This window comes from Lagopus leucura, unplaced genomic scaffold (genome assembly GCF_019238085.1).
Source record: "Lagopus leucura isolate 7727_CA_CO unplaced genomic scaffold, USGS_WTPT01 Super-Scaffold_100004, whole genome shotgun sequence".
Lineage (NCBI taxonomy): Eukaryota > Metazoa > Chordata > Aves > Galliformes > Phasianidae > Lagopus > Lagopus leucura.
Window position 1 is genome coordinate 18838173 of NW_024962264.1, and position 26163 is coordinate 18864335.

The 26163-nt window shown below is 47.2% G+C and overlaps 1 protein-coding gene across 1 annotated transcript in view; it reads right to left on the minus strand.

The window, feature by feature from the left end:
* The window catches only part of TET2 (tet methylcytosine dioxygenase 2), a 69926-nt gene extending 50310 nt beyond the window's left edge, over positions 1–19616 (minus strand). The window contains exon 1 of the mRNA XM_042870953.1: positions 19531–19616. Coding sequence (XP_042726887.1) covers positions 19531–19560 — 30 coding nt within the window. The 5' untranslated portion in view covers positions 19561–19616. The remainder of the gene's footprint in view (positions 1–19530) is intronic.
* Between the last annotated feature and the right edge of the window lie 6547 nt (positions 19617–26163).

Genomic DNA, 26163 nt, shown 5'->3' on the forward strand with positions numbered 1-26163 from the left:
TCTGCTGCTTGTGAACTGCAGGAATGTCTTCAGGCCTCAGCTGTGCAAGGGGCTTCCTTCTAGCAGACTCTGAAATGTGATGTGCTTTTGATTCCCCTTACTGTTATCTGTTCCTCCTCAAAAGGCTACACTGTGAGCTGCTTACACAGACACGGTTCAAACCGCATGTGATTGCCCTGAAGTCAAGGGAACTGTATGTGAGATCAACTCATCACTGTGGAAAAAATGCTCCTGATCAGGTTTACAGTTAAGGGAGAGAAAAAGACAAGATGCTTTTCAGAGCAGGGACTGCAATCCTACCCAGGGCAGCAGCCACGGGGTCTGGCAGCAGGTGCTCCAGGATGGGGGAAGCCCTCCTGAGGCCACTGATGCTATATCCACGTGAAGCCACCGGATCACCCGCTCCCCTCGTGGTCCTCCTCCCAGTGGCCTAGGGAATGGTTTCCCTGCCAACATTTGGCCGCCTGCTATGAAACTTTCTTTTTTGAGAACTGCTATGTAATAACCTAAAATAGCATGCCACATCCATCCTGAATGCAGCTGGGCAGAGTTCCTTCATAATATCTGTCATGCCTAAAAATATTCTTGTTATGAAAATAGAGGCAGAGATACTATGTCTGTTATTGTGCTCTGTGCCTGTGTTTAGTGTAAGTGCATGTGGATTAGGTCTGAGGTTGAGCTGCTTCATCCATGGAGCATGAATGTTGTACTGAAGAATTACCTAAGGGCTTGATATCAGAGTACTTGTCTGTAGCCCTACTGCTGCACTATCGGTGATCCCAAACCAAAGCAGAGGATATGAAAAGCAGGGCAGGAAACACCCCTCCAGTTTCTCAGCTTGTTCAGCCTCCCCTGCAAAGCAGTGCTATTCAGTGGAAGAGAGGAAAACACAACCAAGCCCTGTGAGGGGGAGTGAAGAGTAATGTTTGAACATTGCCAAGGAAGGACATTAAAAGAGGGCACAAAGTAGGCAAGGTGCACTTTGGCTATGTGTAGAGGATGATGGTGGTGAGGACTGTGGTGACAAAGTAGAAAAGTGAGATGTATTTTAGATCATATGTGGTTTTCCTCCTCCTAAAGTTTTAAGTCACAGGAAAAGCCCATAGAGGAATCAGATATGACCATAGAAAAACAGGTACTGATGAAACAAATTAAGTCTCAGGATAGAGGAAAACCCCATTACTGGAGTGCTTATCACAGCTTTTTTCTTTTTCTTCTTTTTTCTTTCTTCCTTGCTTCCCCATCCTTCCTTCCACCCAGATTAGGTGAAGTTAGAGAAGATGCTTTAAAGTGCAGAGGGAAGCAAAAACCACACAAGCACAAACATTTGCTGAGTTTAGGAGAACAGAAAGAAAAAAGAGAAAGGATGAAACAAAGAAAATAACCAAGCTGTCTCCAGTTCCCTCTGAACCTAGTCCAGGTCAGCACCATTGCTGGCTATACCACAAGACCAACAAGATGCCAGATTTTATTAAAGGATGGCTATTTCTCACAAGCGCTATCTTTACATCAGATTACAATGTTTCCATGGTATTTTTACTTTTCTTTTTTTTTTTTTCTTTTCATGACTGCTTTGCCACTTTCCTTGCTTCATGGTTCTACAACCAGTATCTCTGTGTATGCACTCAACTTCTGAAAACTACTTAACTTTTCTTGAGGGAAAGCCACGATCACATGAGGCAACACTTTCCTGTCCACTTCTGCACTGAAGAAGCAGTATCCCTTCCCAAAGACTGCCATTTTCCCTCCCAAATATCCTGCTCTAGTGAAAATTCATAGCTATATATGAAATCAACATTTTTTAAAAGATTTCTAAAGTCTGTATCACAGCCCATAAGATTCTTCAGCACACAGAGAGGAATTTAGGTACTTTCTGGTTTCAAACAGTTTTGGCAGAATAAAGAAAACCAGAAGCAGCAATGAAGAAACAAAATCCTGAAAGTACAGGATGAGTCCTCCATGTTTTAGGCTGCAACATTGTTGGTAGGCAAGGTTACATATGCAAGGATGAAGTAAACAAAAAGCATGAGGATTGCAAAGTAAATATTTGGGTATTTTGGCGAACTGTTGGTGGGTGTTTTGTGCTTCTAAATTCGTTTGTGTTAATGTCTGTGTCCAATTCACCTTCCAAAGGAGAGATAACTGCAATGATCTGTCTCCTGCCCACAGTCCTCCCCCATCAATATTTTTGCTTATCTCTCTTCTCATGTTTCTTGTTGTTTCAAACAGCTCTTTAGCAAGCCACAAAAATGTCAGCCGTCCAGCTAGCTCTAAGAGGCACCCAGCTGAAGTAAATACTCCATGCAGGCATACTGTCTTCCTTTTCCATTTCTTGGTTAGTCCTCTTTGGGCCTGCTACATGGAAATTGAGAGCTTTTAAAATGTTCAGTGAGACCACGTGCTACAGAAACTATTGCTTTCCCAGCACTGTGTTTCTATAGCAACCGTCTTATTAAAGCACTGCAGCCATCTGCTTTAAATATTAACTTCACAAGACCATCAGGACTAGCTTAAAACAATATCACATATTCATTAAACATTAAAACAAGAAACAAAAGAAGAGAATGACAGGAGAGAGCTTTTTCCTGTTCCTTCTATCTAATCTTTGAAAAAAAACACAACACTGGTTTGCTTGCTTTAGATAATTTAACAGTTTGTGCCACTGCTTTAGAAATAACTGTTTAAGTGACCGCACTAGCTGCTGGTGGCACAAACTACAACTTTCTGGGTGCTGCAAAAACCAACAACTGAAGAAAACAGCTTGTTGGGGTAGGTGGTCATTTTGAGCATGCTCACCCTAATAACAGAGTTTCGTTGCCCTGCTTTGGCAGCAGTACTCTCCCAAGTGCTGTGGCGAAGTCTTTAGAGGAAGGAGCACAGAGGGGAATAGCCAGCAGCAGCTGAGAGGCACCACACTGGAGCAAGCACTGTTTTATTGTTGTCTCTAAAGGACAGATGCTTGGAGGAAGGTATGAATGGTAAAGGGTTCTATCACCTGCAGCTCACAGCTCCCAAAGCGTGCCTAGGAGTGAGAGCCTAGATGCTGCCCTAATTCATCGAAATGCCTGCCACTTCAGAGGAACCTGAATCAGCAACAGCAGGGTCCTTGGATTGTGCACACTAGATCATACTTGCTTCCTTTCACTAGTTTGAAAAATGTCAGTTTTTACTTCTCCAAATACTCTCTTCCTTCAAAATGTAACAGCACAGCTGAAGGGAAAGCTCTGCTAGCTCTCTTGCTGCTCGTGCATGGCACCCAGAGATCACCCTCATGTTATTTTTGCTGGGCTCCACTTGCTCCTCCCTAGTTCCCTGCTGCCCATGTTGAGGCCCGTACCCAGAGCAGGCTCTTGTAATCAAAGCAGTGATGCATGAGAACGTGCAGAATGTGCCAGTTTCATCTGAAAGTTTCACTGGACCAAAAAGAGGAGAATCCAGATCTGTCCATTGCAAAACCACAGACCTCTGGCACTTGAGCAAAAGAAAAAAATCTTTTCTAGTGCTCAGGTTCTCCAAAATACGCTTCTATCTCCATTCAGTATAGCATAATGAAACCATACCTAACACTATGATTAAGAACCATCAGCTTAATGTAAAATCATCTGTTTTTCCCATCTCTCTTTACTGGTGCCCTGTAGTGTAAGCATTCAGCTGCTCTCAGTACTGCCTAGATCATAGAATCACAGAATAGCCCAATCTGGAAGGGATCCATAAATATCATCGAGGCCAACTCCAATTCCCAACTAAGAATAAACAATATGAACAAGTAAAGCTATCATTGGAAGGATTTGGTCTTAATGAGAGAATTCAGGGGAGGAGGTTTGGTTGAAGTAATATATCCATCAAGACAATCTATCAGTCTGTGGCAAAGATACAATGCCCATGAAGGTGTTTGATGTCACAAGGACTGAAGGAGAAAGATAAAAGGGGTAGGAATGACCCTGAAGTAACGCTATGGGTATGGCATAAACTGAACTGAAAAGGATGAGAAAAAGAGGTTGCTGGAAGACAAGAGTGCATCTGACCACCTAATGCCTGATAAAGGCTGGGACCCTCTTAGAGCAGTGTAACAAAACAACCCATTGGTTTGGCTTCCAGCGTATACAGTGTTACCCCTTTATCATGAGTCTTATCACTGGCCAGCTTCTTCATTTTAAGTCCGCAGGAGGGAGTTAGATAGTCTTCTGCGAGAGAGCTCTTTGCTATGCATGAAATAGCAGCAATGAAGGTAATGAAGACGTGGTCTTTGCTCAAGAAATGTACAGCCTAGTGAGTCAAAAGTGCATAATGCACATTTTGCAATTCATCCTGTGTTCATTTCCTCCTACTTGATGACAGAGTTTATCTGCTGTCACAAGGTAATCCCTTTTCTGAAGTTCTGGGGTTTCATGTGTTGTTAATTCAGGGGCAGTATCTCAAGAGGCAGGAACAGTGGTGAGTGCAGACACTGAGTCAGAAACTACCTGGGTAGCTGTTCTGGGAGTTACAGTGGATATCAAGCTGGACAGCTGACGTCAAAGACTTCTGAGAAAAAAGACAATTTTTGTCTGGACTATGGTCCCATTTCTGTGCCTTTGTCAGGCATAAAGTTACTTGTCTTCTCAGCCTTGGCACAGCCTCAGCTGGAATGTTGTGTCTGTCCAGAAAGAAGAAAGTTGATCAAAAAAAGGAGACTTGGAATAATAAAGGATCTCTGCTAGTAGAGGTCTTCAAGTTGAAATTGTCCAAGTATTTATCAAAAGCCAGAGATTTACAATTCATCTGGCTTGGGGGAAAGGAGAAGGATTAAATGGCCTTTTCCTTGGCTATTTCATACACCTTTTGGGATGGTTTTTTTGTTGTTGTTGTTGTTTTTAAGCAGTTCTGGAAAGCATTTTGTGCCTGTGGTTTGTGCTGAGCAGATACTCTGCAGGTTTGTTGATGTTCCTACCTTGCCTTCAAATGCTACAGGCAGTTGTTAACATAACTTAATGTATTGGCTAACAGATGTCCTGTGTATTCTCCTCTGCATGTGCAAAAATAATAAGCTGTTGGTCTGCTAAGGAACTCTGTGTGGCTGAGAAAACAACTAGTAAAGGAAACAGAGGGAAAATGTGGTCCCTTTCTGCCCTCCTAGGTCAAGGAGTCCTCCTTTTGCTCCATCTGGTGCTGCAAATTTTGATAGAGTAATTCAGATCCCATCCAAGATTCCCAGCTCCCATCCCAGTAAGAGATATTAATGGAAAACCCCTGCAGTAAATACCACAGGTGTTCTTTCATCTCTTTTCCATGTTCTCTTCGTTTTTGGTAGACTGGCTTTGCTGGTAATAGGGAAGAGGAGCTTGGCAGAAAGTTATAATATGGGCAAGAATCTCTCATACACACCCACGGCAGAGGAAGCTGTGGCTGGTAGTAGTTGTTTGTTTCACTGAGGAATTCTCTTCCCATAACTATGGACTGACATGATTATCGATCAGTGAATGCTCTACATAGAAGAAAAATTACAGTCCTGAGACTGTTCCCTGGCAGCTGGGCAAAACTCTTTACTAAGAATTGCACCTATGCATCTGAAGGCATAATTAAATTTTAGGTGTGCCTTTTGCTGAACTTGTTAAACAAGATTTCCATTACTTTTTTACCTAGAGGACAAACTCATGACAGAGTCTGTATTTATTTTGAGATACTCATCTAAACTGACACAGTGGTGGTTACTTACCCTGTAGCATACAATGGCAAATTTTACAGTATTCTTTTACCCCTGTGTCCAACTTGAAAGTACTGAATAAAATAATCTTCATCGTAAGCAGCATTTCTTTCATTATATTTTCTTCATTGAAAGAGGGTTTTATAATTTAAGAAAATATCATTAATGGCAATAGCAAGAAGGCTCTTTGAGTCAAAGATGCGCTAGATGCATCATTTGTGTATCCGTATAGCTCTCCCCCTGGTGAAGTCAAATGTTCTGATAAAGCCCACAGCCACCACAAATATTAATAAACTAGTCCCTGTAAACCTCTATGCTTTCTGATTCAGAACATCTTGAAAAATGCTTCAGGACTTCTGGAGAAAGACTCCAGAAGATGTACTATGATGTACCCAGAAAAAACCTATACATATTTAGAGGTTTTACTGAGGAGGCTGGGTCTCCTTTCTCTGAGACTGCCCATACTCATACAGATTCATTGTAAGGTGGATTTTCTTTCCTCAGGCAGAAAATAAGCAACAAAGAACTCTTAAAATAGTAACACGCCAGTGACCTGTTTTCAGTACTTCCATGTATATTTCTAGATCCATTGTACATGCTGTAATGAACATCATAATGATCATTCAGAAGTTTAGCAGAGAAAAGTCATCAATAACTGGCAGAAATGCATTTGCTCACATGCTGAATGCAACATTCAGCTAGCTAGGAGATGGGAAAAAGCAAGTGCTGAGCCAGGGCCAGGGCTGTAGAGCACTTCACCTGCACTGGTGAGAGCTACTGGAGTGCATGAAAGGAGCTAGTGACCAGCCCAGAGCGGGCATGCTTTGGCCTCTTTGCTTTATGTTGTCTAAATAACAAAAAATATCTGCAGTGGCTTTGATGACTAATGCAGAGCTGCTATGGGTATGGATGGAAAAGGTGAAGACTCTGGGCTGGCTTTATACTTGCAGAAGCTGCATTCAGTGACGGCATTGAAGCATATTGGAGAAGAGCACCAAGAAGCTCATAGTGTGTCTTTCCTAAGGGCTCTGCCATTACGATATTTACAAACACCAAAATGTATCGTAGTAACAAGTATAAAATAGAACTATGATCTTTCTACTATCTTTCTACCTCAGAAAGGTCAACCATTCTGTCTGGGAAGAAAAAAACCAAACAACCCTTCAGCATTTAGTAGGCTTTTGTAAAGCTGGGAGTAAGTTGTTTGATTCCAAAAGTAAAAATCGGAAGTTATTTATTAATAAACACGGGTTATTTTTGCTAGTTTAGTAGCTTTTTTCAAGAAAGCTGTGTTTACCTTTGGCAACCATTTACAGTTGTATAGCCTGTCTTTCTCCACATACATGTTTTTCTGAAAGAACTTCAAGAGCACTGGAGCCTGTCAACAACAAATTGTCTGACTACATACTTCCATTTTACGATAAATTGCTAACTTCTAGAAAAAAACTGTTATAAACTAATTGGGAGTATAATACAAACTTCTTTGAAGAACATCAAGGATAAGGAAAAGACAAATCGATTTTATTTTTTAATAAGCAATATATCTGGCAGTGTTTAAGAAAGTACATACGGAAAAGAAATGAGGACATCTGGCAGTGGAGTGTAATGCCTGGTTTGCTAGAGGGACATTTCAGCTATGCATTTCTCTTTCAAGGCCTGTGCCAAAAATCAAGTCAGCCTTGCAGTGGCATTTACATTTTGTAGAAAGTGTGTCACTTGAAACTACTAAGCCACCTTTTTCCTAAACAGACAATCGATTCCCAACTGCAAAGCATTCATTAGTGCCTGAGTGCAAGTGTTAATAAAGGAATAGAAGTGGAACTGTCAATCAGGAACAAACGTTCGAGCAGTGTTCTTTTATTTTAGCCAAAGTAAGCCAGTTTTGCACTTCCTTACCACTGAAATTACTTTCTGAGTCAGTTCGGCAAAGAAACAAACTTACGGTGCCGAAGAACACAGTCGCTTCTATCCTCGAGTCTCTGAATCACTTGCTTGCTCCTGCTAGCTAATAGTAACTATTTTTAGTTTATGGCGGAAACTTCTCTCATGGTGGCAATGATATTTAAAAACAATTTGGAAGCAAAATCGTCTGTGTGTGTGGCGTGTGTGCAGAGGCTGTGCTCGGTACACACACCTTGCTGCTCGCTGCTGGCGCCAGCAGGCCGGGTCAGCCTCACGCAGGCCATGCGGCATTTGCTGGCTCTTTCCTCACGCCGTAAGACTTCTGGGGTCATGTTTGTAAACACTGAAACCACGTGCGTCAGCACGTGGCGAAGCATCAAAACCGGCCAGGGCGCCAGGCGGAGAGGCAAACCTTGGCGCCGGATAGATGTCGCTGAGCCGACTTGCGCCAACTCTCTTGCGCCAACTCGCTGACCGGCACGCTGCCCTCGCGGCCACGTGGGATGGGCTGGTGGGTTGGCAGGAGGGCATAGCGGGAACCTTCTCCCTGTGTGTGGCACAGGTGGGCCTGCGCTAGTGTTGGTGCTGTCAAGGCACGTTCCTTTGCTTGGCGGTGAGCAAATGGCAGGGCTTTGAAACATTCTCACGGCAAACAAAACTCATTTCTGCCCGCAGTGAAACTGAGGGACCGGCGTGGTCCCTCAACACAATGCAAAACTATGGCTGTTAGGGAAGAGAATTGTATAGGGGCACGTTGCCAATGTTTCTGAAATGACTTCAAGGACAGATAACCGAGACGTCGTGTCTGTAATAGCTTTTTGCTGGCTTTGCACCAATGAAACTAAGACCGTGTTTCAGGCATTTGGGGAAGTAAGTCCTAAATTATTCCTGTTTATCAGCAGAGGTTGCACAAAGCCAGATATGGCCAGCACAAACAAAAGTCATGAGTCTTTCATTTCCTCTTCGGGAGAAATTAGCAGATACAATTCCCAAGGGCTACGGAAAGTTTCATCTCTCCCTGGCCGCACACTTCACGTGCTTGGAGTAGAACCAGACAGGAGGGGGAACAGCCTGTGGCAGATGTCCCTCCCTCCTCTACCGTTCTGTTTCAAGCGCAGCTGTAAGTCTTGTTTGCTTTGACCTTTGCTGGGAGAGCTGAGAATAGGACAAAGAGTTAAAGTGTTACCAGTCCCTGCTGAGTTTGCACTTCTCAGGCCGGCAAGGCAGCGGCGGCTGCGAGCGGGCAAGTGTACAGCACTGCAAAGGGGGCCGGGAGGGAGCGAAACAAAAGGGGAAGAACAAATAGTGCACGCCCTGAAACACAACAGGGGAACCGGTGTGGAAAAATGTCTATCTTTGAAGAGAACAGGCTTTTCTGTTTGTTTCTCTCTGTGTGTTCTATCTGGTTATCTGAACTCAAGGTACAGTAGATACATGAGTCCTTGAACTCTGAACACATGAGGAGAGAAGCAAAAAGTAAGTCAATACATTTCAGCTGAGCCTGGAAATAAGCATGCTTTGTCTCTGTGTGACCCAGCTATGGGAGGCCATTTAATACCGCAACGCACAGCTGTCCAAACCTCTTTCTTGCTGAATGCCATTGGCCTGCAAAAACAAAGCAAAACCAAGCAGTCCTCTCCTAAGGATACTGCAACTGTGGGTTCAAACACCGGCTGCTCTGAGCACCTTGCATTTTGTCAAGACTTGTCCCTTCAGTCTGGAGGGAAAGGGGTCCCAGGCTCGTTAAGTGGAAGAAGAAACGGCACTCATTCATTTCCTTTCTGAAACTCTGCCCTACTGTAAGTGTTACCCAATTCCTGAGCAACGTTTCTGGAAAGCAGAAAAGTACCTTCCTCACTGTTGCATGTGCGTCTAGCTAGCGCTCTCCAGCGCTACTACTCTATCGAGCAATAAAGTTTCTATTTTTGACTCACTGTGGACAACCTTGCTCTAAGGCATCAGACTTAAACGTAAAATGAGCAAACCCAAAGGCACCAGTGGCCTCCATCAGAGCTGCATTTTGCTGTCGCTGCTGCAGGCGAGAAATGGGTTGGCACACGGTGCGCCACGGCAGTGAGGCAGTGAGGCCCAGCCGTGTGGCACCCTCCAGCCTGTCACAGTGTTTGTAAACACCGCCACCACGTGCGTGAGCCACGTGGGACCCGGCTGACAAACCTCAAAACTGCCGGAGGATGAGAGAGAACTGGGGGAGTGAGCAGGCAACCCCCAGTGCTAACTCCCCATCTTTCTGTGGGGTGGCGTGCTACACGGCTGGATCTGTAAACACGGTGGGGAAAATCTGTACTTCATGGTCAACTGCTTCTGCCTGCATCCAAGGGAATGCTGCCGAGCTAAATTACCCATCAGATTTTATTTCCAAAAGCACTTCATCATGGCTCATATCATGAGTCTCTGAAGGCACTGAAATTCTCCGGGGCAGGCTCCTGGCTCAGTGTGCTATGGACCAAAATGGGGAGCTTGAGCTTTGGCTGCTCACGGCAAAGAATTCCCAATGACCAAAGGACAGCATTACAATTTACCATCTTCAATTCAAGGCTGCTGCATGGAAAGTTCCAAATGCTCCTAGGGTTGTGTCACCAATGCAGGTCTGTGCAGAGAGGCTTTCTGGCAGCAAATTACATTTGTGTTTTGTTTTTTTTTTTAATTCTTCTTTGAGCTCCTCTACCAAGTATGATGTCAGTGTGAGGTTTCATGAACCCTGACGAGCCATTAGTTGATAAAGCAGATCAAAACAGGACTCGTGTGGTAGGTTGGGGCTGGCATATAGGACAGTTTGCAGACTGTGGGAAATCCTGCCTGAATGAATAGGAGGATCAAGGGTATTAAAGGTTAATGGGAGTTACTGGAGTACCTACTTACTGAAATGGCTTTACACAACTCCATCCCACACACTGCAATTAACCGATGCAACATACTATTTTTAATTATAAATTAGCTCATTGTGAGATTCTGCTTGTTTGTTTGGAAGTGCATGGAAGCATCTGCAGCACCAGTGAGGCTGCTAACACCCTTCTCTGCACCCTTTCTCACTTCAGTCAGGGGTTTCACGGGACAAAGCACTGCACAAAAGCAGTCCTCTTTCCTGAGGAGATGAATGAAGTTCTCAAGGTACAATTTGCTGGGTTGTGCAGGACAAATGCTGCTGCTTTAAAGTTCTGAGGCCTGGCCAGCAAAACAAACAAACAAACCAACAACAACAGAAGAAAAACACCAAAACTAAAAAACTGGATGTGTTGTCAATTAACAGAAAATGTTACTGAAAAACAGATTCTGAAGAAAGTGAAAAGCCGCTTGTTTCTGATTCGAGTTTCTGTTTCTTAGAATTGATACTTCTGTTATCTTAGTAAGCAGAGAAAACTATCTGTAAAGCTCTGAATGAGCAGGAAGGAGGGTATCATGGGTAGAGCACTGGGGCATAGGAGATACCGGTTCACTTCCCAGCTACACCACAGCTTTCCTGTATGTCTTTTAGGTTTTCTTCTAAAGTACTGAAATGAATGGCTCCAGCAGAGTTTGTACCACGTTTTGTGAGCTTTGGCTCTCAGTTGTTGCTTATTAATTTTACACACTTTCTTCGTGCATGTTTTGCCTTCTCATTAATATTACCCCAGCGAAAAGACTGCTGCAGTGCTAGGTTAGGGACTTCTCTTCATATTCACGCACAGAGCAGGTAACAATAGCAGCTTAGCTTTATTTACTGCAAATATTTAGGTTTTTGGAAGGCAGCTGTCTGCTTCTGCTTTGCTTTATAAACAAATGACATTCTGACATCCTGACATTCTGGCCCTCATGCACTGCCAGGCTTCCTTTTTCTGTCGCTGCCTCCTTCATCAAGTTAAGCCACTTTTGTTCCCTTTTGCTGCTTATGTTTGTACAGCCCTGAGTGCAGTGGGACGCTGTTTTGTGGCCGGGATATGAGGTGCCTCCTAATGCACAATAATTAATTTCACTCTATCCGCTCTCCCTGTATTTTGAAGCATCAGATTTGCCATCCCAAATGCAACTCATGCTGCAGCTTGCTCAACAAAGCACCTCCAAGCAGCCAGTAGCAGTTGCTTCAAGAAAAAACAGCTGTTCAGTAGGTAGTTACACATTCACCCTTCCAGAAGCAGAACTTCTTTTCACCCCATCAGTTAGGGTATGTATTTTCTAGGAAACGTGTTAACTTTCAAATGCTTTGGAAACGTTTATTTTTAAACACTAATAAATAAATAAATCCATCTCTATATACACTTTCCCATCCAATTCCTTCCCCTTACCACCAAAAGGGTGCATAGTACCCCCAGACTTTTTTTGTAGTTGCTACAGTGCAGAGAGATACTCCTGCCACTGTATCTGCATAGGGCAACTGTTACAGCTCTGCAAAGCACAGGGGCTGCCATCAGTTCACAGGATCACAAGTCAGCTGACAACACTGGGGGTGGGGGAAGAAAAAAGCCACCAGTACCTAACATACTGTCAACTGCACAACACAAACACAGTGGAAAATTGCATAAGAAGATGTAGTTTCCTCTACCTAACCTCTTCCACTTCTCAGGCACTACATGTAATAATGGAGAGAAAGGAAATGCATCAGCAGAGTTCTTATTCTTCCCACTTCTTTCTCGCACCTTCAAAAGGTTCTTCTGTGCAATAAGAACTACGCAGAAGCGGAAAAGCTCAGGTCTAGACTTTTTAAAAAGGCATAAATGCTCCATGGAAAGAACGGAGAGTGACACAAAAACAGTGAAAAGCTGAAAGACCATTTTTCTCTTTTGTGCATTTTTCATGTTTATAAATACCAAGAGTGCACTGCCCTCTTTGCTCAGTGTTTTCAGTTGCTCCTGCAAATTGACTGTGTGAAATGTGGACTCACTAGCACTGATTTTTTTTCTCTCCAAAATGTCCGCCAGGAGATACAGAGGGGTTAAATCCAGCCTTTCCTCCAGCTTTCATATGTTCTCTTTCCAGGGTGAACTGCACTCTTTTTATTAAGCCATACATTCACTTTAAGCTTCATGGAAATCTTTCATATGTGTGAACTTTAGTGATTTTGGCAACTCCAACTTTCCTGCAGCAGCTCAATCTCCTTGTTTTACCAGGTCAGTAATGCTGCTTTTGCACAGGAGGAAATATGCAGTTGTTCTTTTCTCCTTTCTGCTTACATAAGAACAGAAAGAGTTGTATGTCCTTTGACAAGCATAAAAACTAGATAACTGCAAAGTACGTGACTTCAGACACAAGTGAAGGAACACCAAGAGAACAAACAAAAAAAAAATGAAACAAGTATCAGGAGCACAAGGGTGAGTGCTGTGTGAACACTTGTGTATAGTGCAAAGGAACGAATAGGGAGGGAGGTGATTAAAGGACACTGAAGTTGAGGGCAAAACTCCAGAGTCAACATCAGGAACAGGGGTAATGTTTGCCCTTTGATCCCTGTAGCAGCACTAAAAGTGGCAAGAGGAGGAACAAGTAATGCAAACTCAGAAATGCCTTTTCCATATATTCTCTTATCTGTTCTCTATTTTGGCTCGCTGCCTTCTGCTAGCACAGTGGCTGCAAGAGTAATGGCAAGTGTGGGTCAAAAAAGTCAGAGAAGAAAACAAAAGAAGGTGAAGAGCTTGGTGAAATAAAAGCACATCCTGGATGTGACACAAACCATTGTGCCCAGCAAAGAAGAGGACTGAACAGAAAGAAACCAGTGGAGCGTAGTAACAAAATACGCTGATCATAATCAACGCTTGTGTGAAATGAAGCAACTTGTGCAAACATACAACTAATGTCAAAAGTCACATGTGTCACAAGTGCACTGGCCTTCAAACTCTGTTGTATGATAGTGAATGCCATGACATGTAGACAAATTCAGAATAAGGAAGAGATGGCTTGTACCAACCTATCTGTACGGAAAAGAAACAGCTCTTGGGATACGTTTTGCAAAGGGAGTGATGTACTCTATATGCCCTCCCAAGCGCTCGCTGCAAACCTGCACAAGTCAGTGTGAAAAACGTGCACAGGATGTGACACAGTGCACATGGCACAGGTGTGAATAGTCTCCAATCAGAACCTGTCAGACAGCTTTGGCTAGGGCCACAGGAGATGGTACCAGGAATATTGCCAGCTGGATGCTTCTGGACAATTAGATGCATTTTTGTCTGTGCTTCCTGAAGCCGTCTTGCAAGACAGCCCCGATAATTACCAACACTTTAAAACAAAAACATCCCAGCAGATTGGTGGCATGATTCTTTTGGTTGAGCAAGTGCCGAAATCTCCACTGAGCTTCTTATGTCTAATGGAGATCTCAAACTTGCCTTGCAGTGGTATTGGCTTTTGTAATAGCGACACCTCTTTGTGTCAACACATCTCATTAAGTAATAAAGACTTTCAGCTATTTGCTTTTACTTGTAAAATTAGTAGCATTCACGATTTCTTATTCATTTTTTTCAAGAGGGAAAAAAAAAAAAAAGTGCTACTATTTGAGCAGGCAGGGAGTCATGCCTAATTAATGAAAAAATGGATTAACAACTTACAGTGGGACTCATGTACCGCTAAGACCTGTTTGTCCTGTGAGCTTTTGGGGATGGATTCCTCATAAGCTTCTGAAAAGGGAAGGGAGAGGAATCATTTGAAACCTTTCTAACAGTTCCCTTAACCATGTCTGGTACTCTGGGTCAGCCCATTCCAGCGTGTTCAAGTGCAGGGGAAAACGGGGGCATTGGAGAAGGGAGCCAACAACCTAGAACGGAACACAGAGGCAGCAAGCCCAGCCAAAAAAAAAAGCCAGCTATGATGTTTTCTTAAGCTCCGCACGCTGGATTTCTTCCCCTTGCTCCCATGAGGAGCGGGGATGTTCCTAGAACTCCGGGCTGCGTCAGGGCAGCTGCCCAGGATGCTGGGACACTGTTTGTAAACACTCAGCCACGTGCGCACGGCCGCGTGGAGCCATCGCCGACCTCAGCACCTACCCACTGGGTACGCTGCAGCGTCACTGCACTGGCGCCAAATCCTTCCCCAACGTGACAGGACTTGGAGCAGCTTGTGCCAGGATACTTGGAAGACAGAGCTTGGGCTCTTCATGCGTTATTAGAGGGGAGATTAAGCAGAAGAATTGCTTACGTTTTAGTCATCAAAATGTAAAATTCAAGATAGTGTAGCTCATGAAAAGTGAAGAATGCAGAAGTTGTTGGAATACGTTAGAGGTCAGAAGTGATGCTATAAAACACATGAGGGTATTTCATGTTGCTTAAATTGCATCATCATAATTAACTAGAAAATGCCCGGGGTACTGCCCTGTGCCTGTGGAAGGGGTTTCCAATGGGTACCTTGTGGTTATCGAGTTACTCTTGGTTATGTTAACTCACTGCTTTGCTCCCTCATCTGGGAGGAACACAAACACTTTTCTTAATACAACATGCTTTCTATGAAGTCAGTTTCCCTTTTCATTTCTTTTTCTACAACTAAGAAAAAGAAAACAAACAAAAATCAGATTCTCATCCAGAGCCATAGAGGCTTTTTCATAGTTCCATCTCGATAGCAAAGCTTGGAAAGTTTCTCTGGCAAGTGGAATCATACGGATTGTGGAAGCACTAGTCTTTACCTCATCATGGAATTCTTACTTGTTTCAGCATTTAGATACATTTCTGAAGAAACAGACCTTTTATATACTAGTAGCGGGAGAAACTATCTTAAAAGCCATGCTTTACTTGGTTAGGAAAACTCAGCATTTCCATCCTGTCTTGTTTGGTTCAAGTATAAGATAAGTCTGTTCTTCTACAGACTGCAATAGAAATGCTGCATGTATTTTATTTATTTTTAGACAAGGTTGGCTTGTTGCTTGTTTCTAGAGGCACAAACGCAACAAGAATTAGCCTCAATGCTACAAGCCTTTATTTATTTGTGAGAATAATCCTATTGGAGTTTCTCATCGTATGTATGCTATAAGGCAACAACACTCCAACTTGGCACACCCCCACCCCCCAGAAACTCAGGCTTTGAAGGAGAGCCTGAATTCTCTTTGGGTTGCCGAGATGATTCAGCTTTTTAGAAGGTGTTTGACAGAGATGAACAAGCATCCATGAAAAGACAGCCAGCAATTCAAATCTTTAAGTCTTTTAATTGTTAACCTGTTTTTCAAAGCACAGCAACTCTTTCTGGTGCCACCAGATTTACAATCCTTTAGTATCAACAACTAGTAGTGCTTTCTGATGCTTACCAGGCAGGACATTTTTGTTGCTTTGTTTCATGAGCACTGCAAAAGATGTGGATGAAGTTAGCTGCTAGCTATTCCTATGCATCCAGCCTTGGTTTTCTCTACCTTCTGTCAGCCCATGCTACATAGCACGAGACATACTCCCAGTACTCTAATCCAAACAACTTTTCAGGTCAGTCATCAGCTGTCCTTGGGATTAGTCCAGCTGATGCTGGAGCTTCACCGTTTTATTCCTTAACCCCTCCATCTCCGCCTCCACACACTGAGCAATTCCTTGAGAAATGGGTGGTTGTTTTTTTCCTCTCCATTTTTAAGAGGCTTGTGTGCCCTCAGGGAAGGCAGAAGTGATTTCCTTTCAATGGGTGACTGAGATGATTACTCATGGTACTTTCCATTTCTAACACTTTATTGCCTAGGATATAGGGACAAGCTATGCAAATTGCACACGCAATCAGTGACGATCTGAAAGCATACCAGCTTGAACTGTGGCAACTTGTTACTAGTTACTTGTTCAGTGTTTAAAAGGATACATTTCCTACAGAATATCATTACATGAGTAAGAAGGCACTCACTGCCTTACGGAGAATGAGATGGGAAAAATGCTGCAAGTGTGATTGATTCATAATTCCCTTTTTGGCTCTCAGCCATGATGCAGTCGCATGCTTTATCTCTATTCAGACTACAGCTTTTAAAAAAAAATAAAACATGAATCATAGTACATCCCACTCCATTTCAGAACCAGCACGCTGCCTTTCAAAGTGATGTCACAATGCTCACTGCTGCTGGCTGACTGCCTGAGCAGCAATCTGAGAGCTGGACTAAACAAATACTGTATATTATTTGGCAAAATCATTTGTGGTTGTGTTCCCCAGCACTGTTTCCAAGATAACCACCAACTCTACTTGAAACTTGGCAACTTTGTCCCACCGCGCTCAGGCTCCAGTTGTGAAGCTGGCTCACAAAGGCTGCTACCACGCTTCCAGCTCCTGTGCGGTGCTCCACGAGTGAGGCAGGAGGCTCACCCTGATAAGCCAGGTCTGACAGCTCCTTTGAAATTCCACCATGAAAAGCAGACAACACAAAAACCACCATCTCTTGTTTCTACAGGAGCCCAATACCTACAAGTCAAAACGAAACGGAGCAGGTGATTTAAAGCTCAGCCATGCTCTGTAAGAAGCACTCTGCTGGGTCGGTAACATCACTGCAACCCAAACTCCACAATTTTTTCAACATACAAACAGCAGATTTGTTTCAAAGCATGTGGTTTTTCCTTCAGAGCCACTTGGCCATTGCTAACCTAGAAAAGAACTGTATGGGACACCGGATCCCAGAACATCTGAAACACGCGGGATAAAAGAATGGTCCCTCCTGGTGCCGGCAGCAGCCAGAGAGCCTCCTGACTCTGCGTGCAGAAACCCAAACATTGACAGCCTCCCACTTCTGTTACCCAACGCAGTGCTGGTGCCAGCACGAGACCTTGGAAGTCTGTCTGTCATAATACAGCTCCTCAGTGGGCACACTGTTTGTGTTCTTTAAACAGCGTTGACACACCAAAGTCTACGACCATGCACTCTGCATCAAAACAATCCCAGTCTCCCTGGCAAACAGCCAGGAACCAGTGATGCCAAAGCCCCAGTTAAAAACCTTACCACCAGCAGTGATAGCTCAGCAAACTCAGGAGCCCCAGTGCCCCCTGTTCAACCTTTTCTTCTTTTGGGTACTTGTTAACCCATTCTCATCAGGCAAAGCTAGACCGGTTTCTGGGGTCCCTGGAAGCACTTGCAAAGCTTCTCAGCATCACTCCCCAGAACAATACAGAACTATTCCCTATGAAATGTGACTTCTGAGTTCTTCATTTTGGTGAGCAGCAGCTTAGTCCCAGTACTCAACACTCAACTTTTTACATCTTTGCCCTCCCTTTCTTCTCTTCCCAACACCAGATTTACATCCCTCCTGGATGTACTGGTAGGGCTCACACTGTGCTTTCCACAGCACTAAGGAAAGGAGTCAGAATAATGCCCCACAGTGATTTATTTACATTGGTTCCAAAGGGCTTTTTCTACAGGAAGAATTGCAAGACACCTATATTCATTTTTAGTGCTAACAGCAACAGGAGCCCTTGCCTTGCTGGATTTAGCAGCATTTTGGGGACAAAACAGAAACAAGCACAACGCAAACAACACAACTTTTGAGCAGAGTGAGAAATGCACAAAACTGTCTTTAACACAGATGTAGCAAAATAGCATTGATGTTTTGTATGGAGTTTTATTTGAGTCTTTAGAAAGGCACCAAGGACTCAGCACCAGAGAACCAGAGCCTGGGAGGCGCTGGAAGGCAGCACAGCTCGGTGCCGCCTGTCTGAGAGGGAAAGAGCTGAAAGAGGCAGTGTTCTGCACCACAGTCTATCAAAACCTGTTGCACGACTGCTCTTAGTCATCACGCGCAAATGGTGAACTGTATATAAACAGCACAGGCTTACCTTGACGTGGAGTGGAGAGAGGAGGCAGGTTTTGAGGCAACGAGGAAAAGAAAAGCCCCTAGAAACCCAACACGCGCACACCAAGAACGCGAGACGTTTGGGAAAAGCGGGGGCAGCCCGAAGGACGGGAGCTAAGGCGGCCAGCACGCACCGCTTAGGCAAATCGCCCCGGCTCCCGGAGATAAGGAAAGATGATTTACAGCCCCAGAGCGCAGGGCTCTCCCGACCGGACGCCCGCGGCCACCCCGAGCGCGTCCCGTCCCGCGCGTACCTCACAGCCGCGGGGAAAGCGGCCGCCGCTGAGGATACGCGCAGCCCCGTCGCAGCCTGCCGTCAGCACGCGAGCGGCACGGCCTCGTCAGACGGCAAACGACCCCGGTGACCCGCTTTTACCGGGGCAGCCTCTCCGCCGCTCCGAAAGTCCTCAGTGCCGCGTTACGAGCGCCACGGGGAGCGCGGCGCGGCGCCGCTCTCACCGCCGCCCGCGTGCGTGGAAACAAGCGCGTGTGAGCGGCGCGGTGCGGCACGCTGCCTCTCGCATCACCCTCCCGAAAGGGAAACCGCCCCGCAGTGGGGCGAGCGGCTGTGCCCCAATCCCGGGCGCCGCTGCGAAGGCGGCCGCGGGGCACCGCGCTGTCACCCGCCGGTGGAAGGGCTGAAGGAGGGGTCACGGCCCCGCGCGTGGAGGTTGCACGGAGGAAGAAAAAAAAGGAAAAGAGGAAAAAAAAACCCCCCAAAAAAAACAGAAAAGGGAAAGAAAAAAAGGGAAGGCCCGGCGGCCAGCCTCACGCGCTCACGCACACACACGCACACTCACACGCTCCTCTCGCCCCCGGCCCCGGTTTCGTTTCCCCTGCCCTCCGCCGCCCCCCCGGCCCCGCTCCCCCCTCCTCTTCTCGTCCCCGCGGGGCTGCGCCCGCCTTTGTGTCCGCCGGGGCCGAGGAGCGGCACAAAGCCGGCCCCGACGCCCCCCCGCCGGCAGCCCGCAGCGCCCGAGCCGCGCCGAACCCCCGGGGGCAGCGTCGCCCCGCGCCCCCCGCTCACACAAAAGGCGGGGACGGCGCGGCGGGCCGAAGCCGGGGCCCGGCGGGGCGGAGTGGGGGGCCCCGCCGCTTCTGTCAGCCGTCAGCCATGTTGGGGGGCCGCGGCGCCCACCCACCCGCAGGCGCGCGGCGCGACCCCCGCCGCCCCCCCCGCCCTTCTCTGGGGAGCCGCGGGGCAACCGGCGAGAGCCGCCGGCGGCGGGGGTGCCGCTCTGACCTCCGCCGCGTCCCTCAGCCTTGCCGACATCCAGCACGCACAGCCGGGCGCCGCGCTCCCCGCTCCTACAGGGCCGCCATCTTGCTTCCTTCTGCTCCTTGACGAAAGCGGCCGGGCCCCCGCATCAATATGCACGCGGCGCCCTGACGTCGGCGCCCGCCCCGCGCTCCGCACCGCCCCGCGCCGCACCCCCGCGCCCCGACCCCGCGCAGCCCGAGCGCCCCCGGCCCCCGCCCGCCAAGCGCCGCCGCCGTGGAGCCGCTCTGCACTGTTTTTTGAAACGCCTTTTGCTGCTTTTTTTTTTTCTTTCTTTTTCTTTTTTTTCTTTTTCTTTCTTCCCCTTACCCCCTTTTTTTCTTCTTTTTCCCTCTTCCCCATAAATCAGCAGTAAATCCCCTTCCCTCCCGCCCCCCGTTTCCTCCAGAGAAAAGCCCTGTGCCCTCAACTCACGTGCGGGCACCCCGCAGGGCTGCTGCTGAGCCCCGCGCCCCCGACTGACATCCACGCCCGTCTCTGTGGGAGAGCCCCACCGGAGGGCAACCGCCCCACCATTCTCCCTACAAGTAAGAGGTGCCACCTAAAATGCCTCCGCGGTGTCCCCATGCCCGCCTGCAGCAGCAGCCCTCCCCACGCTGGTGTCGTGGCGGTGATTGGGGTCTTTGGGGCGCTTTGGGGGCTTTCTGGGGGCTGGCTGACCCCCCTCCTCCCTCCCCCTCCACCCGGGGAAGTGGAGCGCCAGCCGTGCAGTAAGGCGTGAGGGTGTCACGTCCCGTTGGTCCTTTACAGTTCACAGAGGGCACGGTGCTTTTTAGGAAGCCCGAGTTCTCGCAAAGCGCCGTGCTTTCCGCGTTGCGGGCTTGCTGCTGGGGTTGGTTCTGCTTCAATTACCGTGAGCAGGCAGGTGCCCCCCGGCCGCACTGTGCTCGCGCTCCATGCCCTGCTCATGGCACCGGGAGAGGAGCTGGCCAGCTCTTCTGCCCCGTATTGCAGTGCGTGGGGCTCCCAGACAGAGCCCGCTGCGTGCAGCTGCCTTCAGCAACCCAAACCCCTGCCAAAAGCCTTGGACCATCTCCTTTGGGAACAACGCAGAGAGTGAGGAAGGTCTCTCCCAGATTTGCCACAGGCTTCTGCACACCTTCGCAGCACTTTTCCCAGCACTGTCAGCTCTCTAAGCCCGTGCGTGCAGGGAGGGTCACTCGCTGCCCTGCTGCAAGGTGCAGCTCAGCAGGATGTGGTCTTGTCCTCTTCTCATCCCTGCAGCGTTTGCTCTGCTGGGCAATGCCTCACTGCTCTGTCCTGGCTCTGTTGCTTGAGGGAACCCACGCATCTGCGCCCTGCATGTGGGAGGGTGGGAGACACGTGCGTTTTTGCAGTGCTTCCTGTTGTAGGGTGGTGTGCTGCTCTGTGTTTTGCCTTCTCTCTCTTACTTTCGCAGCTTCCCTGCCCTGTTCTGGGGGCAGCCTGGTTCTCCTGAGGAGCAGTCTCAGTCACCCTTCTTCCAGAAGGAGCCAGAGACTGCTCACAGCAAAGGGCTCTCAACAGTATGCACACATCCCGGTTGCCGCTCAGGGCTGAAGCCGGCTCTCCCTACTCCTGCTGTCAGACAGCCTGCAGTGGTTTTCAGGGCCACTCCATCTCATGCCCCTGAATGCCACCTGTGGCCAACAGTGCTTCTATCTCATGTCAGTGATCCGCTTTAGGAAATGTTCCCTTCCTGTCCCATGTTGCTGTGCTTTCCCATTAGTAAATAAGACCACTAATACCCTTATCGGCAGAGGGATTTAGAAAAGATAAACAGATTTGGTTTTATTTCTTTCAGAAACCGTGCCAGAGGTATGGAAAATAAACAGGAAGCACTGAGATTCCTGGCAGAGCTGCAGAGCAGGATGTGAGTGAGTGAGTGGCATTGCAGGGTTGAAGGGGGCAGCGCAGGTGGTGAGGGCATGGGGAAAGTGAACAAAGCCAGCAGGGCACAGCGGGCAGATGGGGCTGCCAGAGCAGTCCCAAGTGGAGAATGGATGGAAACTAAAAGCTGGGGTACCATGCGTGGGGTGCAGAGAGAGAGATGTGCCTCTTACTGGGCCATATGCACACAGCTACGGGCAGTATTCCCATCATTTCTGTTACAGGATGCTGAGAAATGGGCTGAACCTGAGCAATTAAATACATTTTAAATCATGACAGGCTGTAAACTGAGGAGCGGCTTTGGTTTACAGAGGTGGCAGTCCAGCAAAAGCAAGCTTCAGAAGTATTTAAAATGTCTTCAATATAATAAAAATGCATGTGTATGGAGAAAGATTAAAAAAGTAAGATTGCAACAGGTGATGCACAGGGAGGTGGCAGCGGCCCTTCATAACTGCTGGGAGGCTGTGCCTCTGTGGGGAGCATGTCCAGGTGACAGTGACAGGTTGGGAAGGCTTGGAGCAGACTGCCATCATTTCCTGGCCGTTTTTCTGGGCTCAGAAATACTTGCCTACCCCTGAGAGATGCAGGGAAGTTTCACCTATTTATAATTTCAAGGCAGGGAAGGTTTAGAGTGGGGGGTCAGGAGAGCAGCTGGTTTCTGAAAAGGGCAAGGCTCTAATTAATAAATGCGGGCGGCACGGGAACAGCGAGGTGCGTTTGTCTTTCACATCTACTCACCCATATTAATCTGCTGTAATTGCATTAACGGGAATGAAGCAGCATTGGAGCCAGTTTCGGCTGGGGCCAGGCCTCTCTGCAGCTTGGGGCATCTGTGGGGGATGAGCTGGCGCTGAGGGCTGAGCTCAAGGAAGGACAGCGACCACCCCCATAGGCCATACACCTCTGGGTATGCAAGGCTGCCAGCAGCAGATGGGAAAACCTGAGCACACACCTGGTGCCACTGATGCCTCTTTGCTGTTGAAGGAGACCTGAGGTCTTGGAGGCTGATGGCTCACTGCAGCAGAACAGGTGTTGGGCTGGAGATGCCCTCTCCATACCAGCCAGCCCCAAAACGTCATCGTGACTCCTGAAATCATAATATGGTCCACAGTGTCCTGATGTGGGCCCTACAAGGGGCAAATGGATAAAGCTCAAAGCTGAGGTGGGGCCAGTATGATGCTCAGGTTTTCACTGCTGATAATCATAGAATCAGAGGATATCTTGAGTTGGAAGGGACCCATGTGGATCACTGAGTCTAAATCCTGGCTCCACACAAACTACCCAAAATCCAAACTCTGTGTCTGAGATTTTTGTCTGCATGCTTCTCATATTCCATCAGCAGACTCTCTTCTTCTCAGCACCCGCTGCTGGCTGGCTTGTCCATCAAATCCCAAGGGTGGAGAAAGGCTTTCCATTGAAACATCTGGGCTCTTCAGTTTGGAGAGGGACTTCCCCTCAGAGGGATGCAGCAGAATCCCCTCTTGCCTTTTGATGCTTTCTGCTGCCATTAGACAGCATGGAAGCCTATCACCTCCAATGCATATTCCACAGTAATGCTGCTGGGTAGGAAACTGCCTATAAAATGCCCATTTTGTTGAGTGTGTGATCCAGAGACTGGATTTTTATTGTTGTTCATTTCCTCAACATATTTATTTAACATTAAGACACTGGGAATATGTATTTATGAAAAAAGCAGCCATCACATAATCGGTAAGATCACCAATGGCTTCTCTATAGTCCTCTACAGTTCTGTAGAGAAAGCGACGTTCTCTGCACATGAAGGGCAAATCAGCCCAAACAACTGCAAAGTCATTACCAAAGGCTGGGGGTGCCAGTAGTCCCAAGACGAAGACTTGTGGCGCTATCCTTGCAATTGCCTGCCTCAATTGTATCCCGTTACATTTGCAATCTGCTTTCTGCTGTAGGCAGATAGGCTGACAGCCATTTAAACTCTCATTCCACAGTGTATGAGAGTGCTTGAGTTAGGGGTTTTGTTTTTTCTGGCTTTTCTTTTTCTGTTCGGGAGAGAACATTAGGATTCCCAGGGGGCAGCTTGGGGATGGGTTTGTTGTTCCTTCTTTCCTTCATCTCAATCTACACCTCAGCCTTTCTGGGGGTTTTCCTGGCTTACAAGAGCTGCTGGTGAGCTTTGGTCTGGCTTGAGCACAAACCAAACCTGCCCAGGGAAGGAGAGGTATGGAGGAAGTGTTGCTGTACTGTGAATGCAGAGTTGGTACTCTTCAATTCCTCCACTCTTTGCTTTGTGCTCATGGTCCCCTTGACATGAAATGGTGAGATGAGGCAGAGCCCTCTTGGGCATGACAAAGTTCCCCTTCGCCAAGCTTTGACCAAGGAGAAATCACCTGTCAGCTTTAGCAAGGGTGTAGTTCATAAGGTAGAGGGGGAAACCGGAGTGGAAAAGGAAAAGCTGCAGAAATTACATGCCTTTGCTCCAGGAAAGCAGCAAAGAGCAACAGCATCTGAAAAAGAGGTGGTGAAACCAAAGTGCCCCAGTGCTGAGTGCAGAGAGCTGGGGGATGTGCCCCAGTTTCAAACCCTAAAGCTGGAAGGCAGCAGCACTGCCAGCACCATCAGAAGCAGAAGAAATATGTATATACCTATATAACAGTATATCTGTATGGATGCACAGGATTTTAGCTGGAGCACGGGCATTGCCTGTTCCTGTCTTCATGCAGCCATCCCTTTTCTGAGTCAGGGCAGGTGGAGATGATTCATCCCCACCATCAGCACAATGTTCATCTGCACACTCTCAGGCTAGACAGCTTTTTGCTTTTTTCTGTTTTCTTTTCTTTCAATCCCCAGATGATTCATCTGCCCATGCTGATACTTCAAAAGCTTCAGCCCCAGGGCACTGCCTGCTGCTGCTGGACCTGGCCACCTCTCCCCTCCTCCTCTACTATCTCAGCTGCTTGTGCTCATTGCTTTACAAGCCCCAAACTGAAGCACCACAAAATGCTAGAAGTGGTCAGTGCCTGGAGAGGGGGAGTGGGCATCAGGCTTCAAGGAGCCCCCACACTGTTCAGTGGGCAACTTTGCATTTTTATCGAATACTTCAGGCAATAGTTTCCTGTAGTTATCCTCACAGGTGGGTGTGCAATCTGCCTCCCCTGCTTCTTTCTCAGCTTACAGATGCCCCTTCTCCCCTCAGAAAATAGGAGCGCTGTAAAAAGCTTGCCTTCCTAATTGAATGTGTGTGTAGACTCTGAAGGTGCAATCTAATATAATTAATGCTAATTAATTATTACATGGTCAAACAAGCAGGAAATGCACATGCAAGCTCCAAAAAATTAATTATATGAAAATAGGATAATCGCCTGTGTGTTCAGATACACATTTATCTGAGCAAGTGTGCACTCAGCATTTTAAAAAGGAATACCAGTTGTGCCTGTGAAGTTGCAAGAGCCATCAGGATCCAGATTTTCTTCTCATATTGCTTTTTCCCTGGTGGCTTCCTTTCCAAGTAGTGCAAGTGCAAGAATGAGATGGAAGAAGCTGAGAGTGGCATTGCATTGCTAAAACCCACCCTGCTGCTCGGTTCTGAAGAGCAGTGCTTTTGGAGGGCCGATGCTGAGCAGAGCTGTAAAGCATATTTAATCCCTTCTCCTTTGTTACTCAGATTTAGGGGTTATTTCCCCCTCCCCCCCTCACCCCACCCCCCGGCACTTTGCTCAGCTCTTAGGGCCGACCCATCTGTGCCTCTGGGTATGGAAAAAATGATGGGAGACCTCCACAGCTGGAGTTCAGCTAGCACCACTACTCCAGAGCCTTGGCTTATGGTTTTCATCAGAGCAGGACGTGCTGTGGGATGCCACAGATTTTGTGCAGCTGCATCCAATGTTTTGACGCTGCTGGATCAAAAGAGAGTTTCAGCTGCAGCAGGAGGGTATTGCAGGCAGCCTGGTGAGCAGCACCTGGCCAGGGTGGGACAGGGACCTGGGACACCCATTTTCTGGCCCGGGACACATACTGTGAGAGCAGAACCGCTGAAGGAAGGTGAGCAGAGCTTGGACCTTGGAAAAAGAAGGAAGAAAGGAGCAGCCATCCTTTGAAAGGGGCAATCAATGGTTTGTTCCCTGGGACCCTACTCTTCCACAGAGGGTTGGAAAACAAACTCTGCATTGCACCTCAAGGCATAAGCAAGTCGTCAGAAATACTGAAATAGTTAACAGTGAAACTGCACTCTGAAAGCAACAGCACAGCTGATTTTGGATCCATTGAATATTTTATCCAGGCACAGGCTTCAGGTCTACCTCTGTGAAGTGGGCAGATGGAATTGTGAGGAGTGTATGGCTCGTGTTCAATTAGAAATATTCAGTTAAGCCAACAGCATTTCCAAAGGGCCACAGCAGGCCCTTTCCAGTAATTGATTTTTTTAGGAGCCCCACAGATAGAGCTTTTTTTCCCATACGTGTAATGGATATATGTCCTGGTGATTAGCAATTAACCCTCATTCCTCCTGCATTTATGTCCTGTCTGATGTGACAGCTTCATGGCTCAGGATGCATAGCTCTGATGCCACGTGCTTTACCCGTCTGGCCATTCCCAGCCCATCTCCTTGGCATCATGTGGTCCTTCCAGCTCCTCTGCACTCACTCCTCTGAGCTGCCCACCCATCTGCAAGACGCTCATTGCAGGTTGCCTCCTTGACTCCAACAATTAGCAGAGCGTGAGCAACCACCATCATGGGCATGGTTCCTCCCCAGAGGA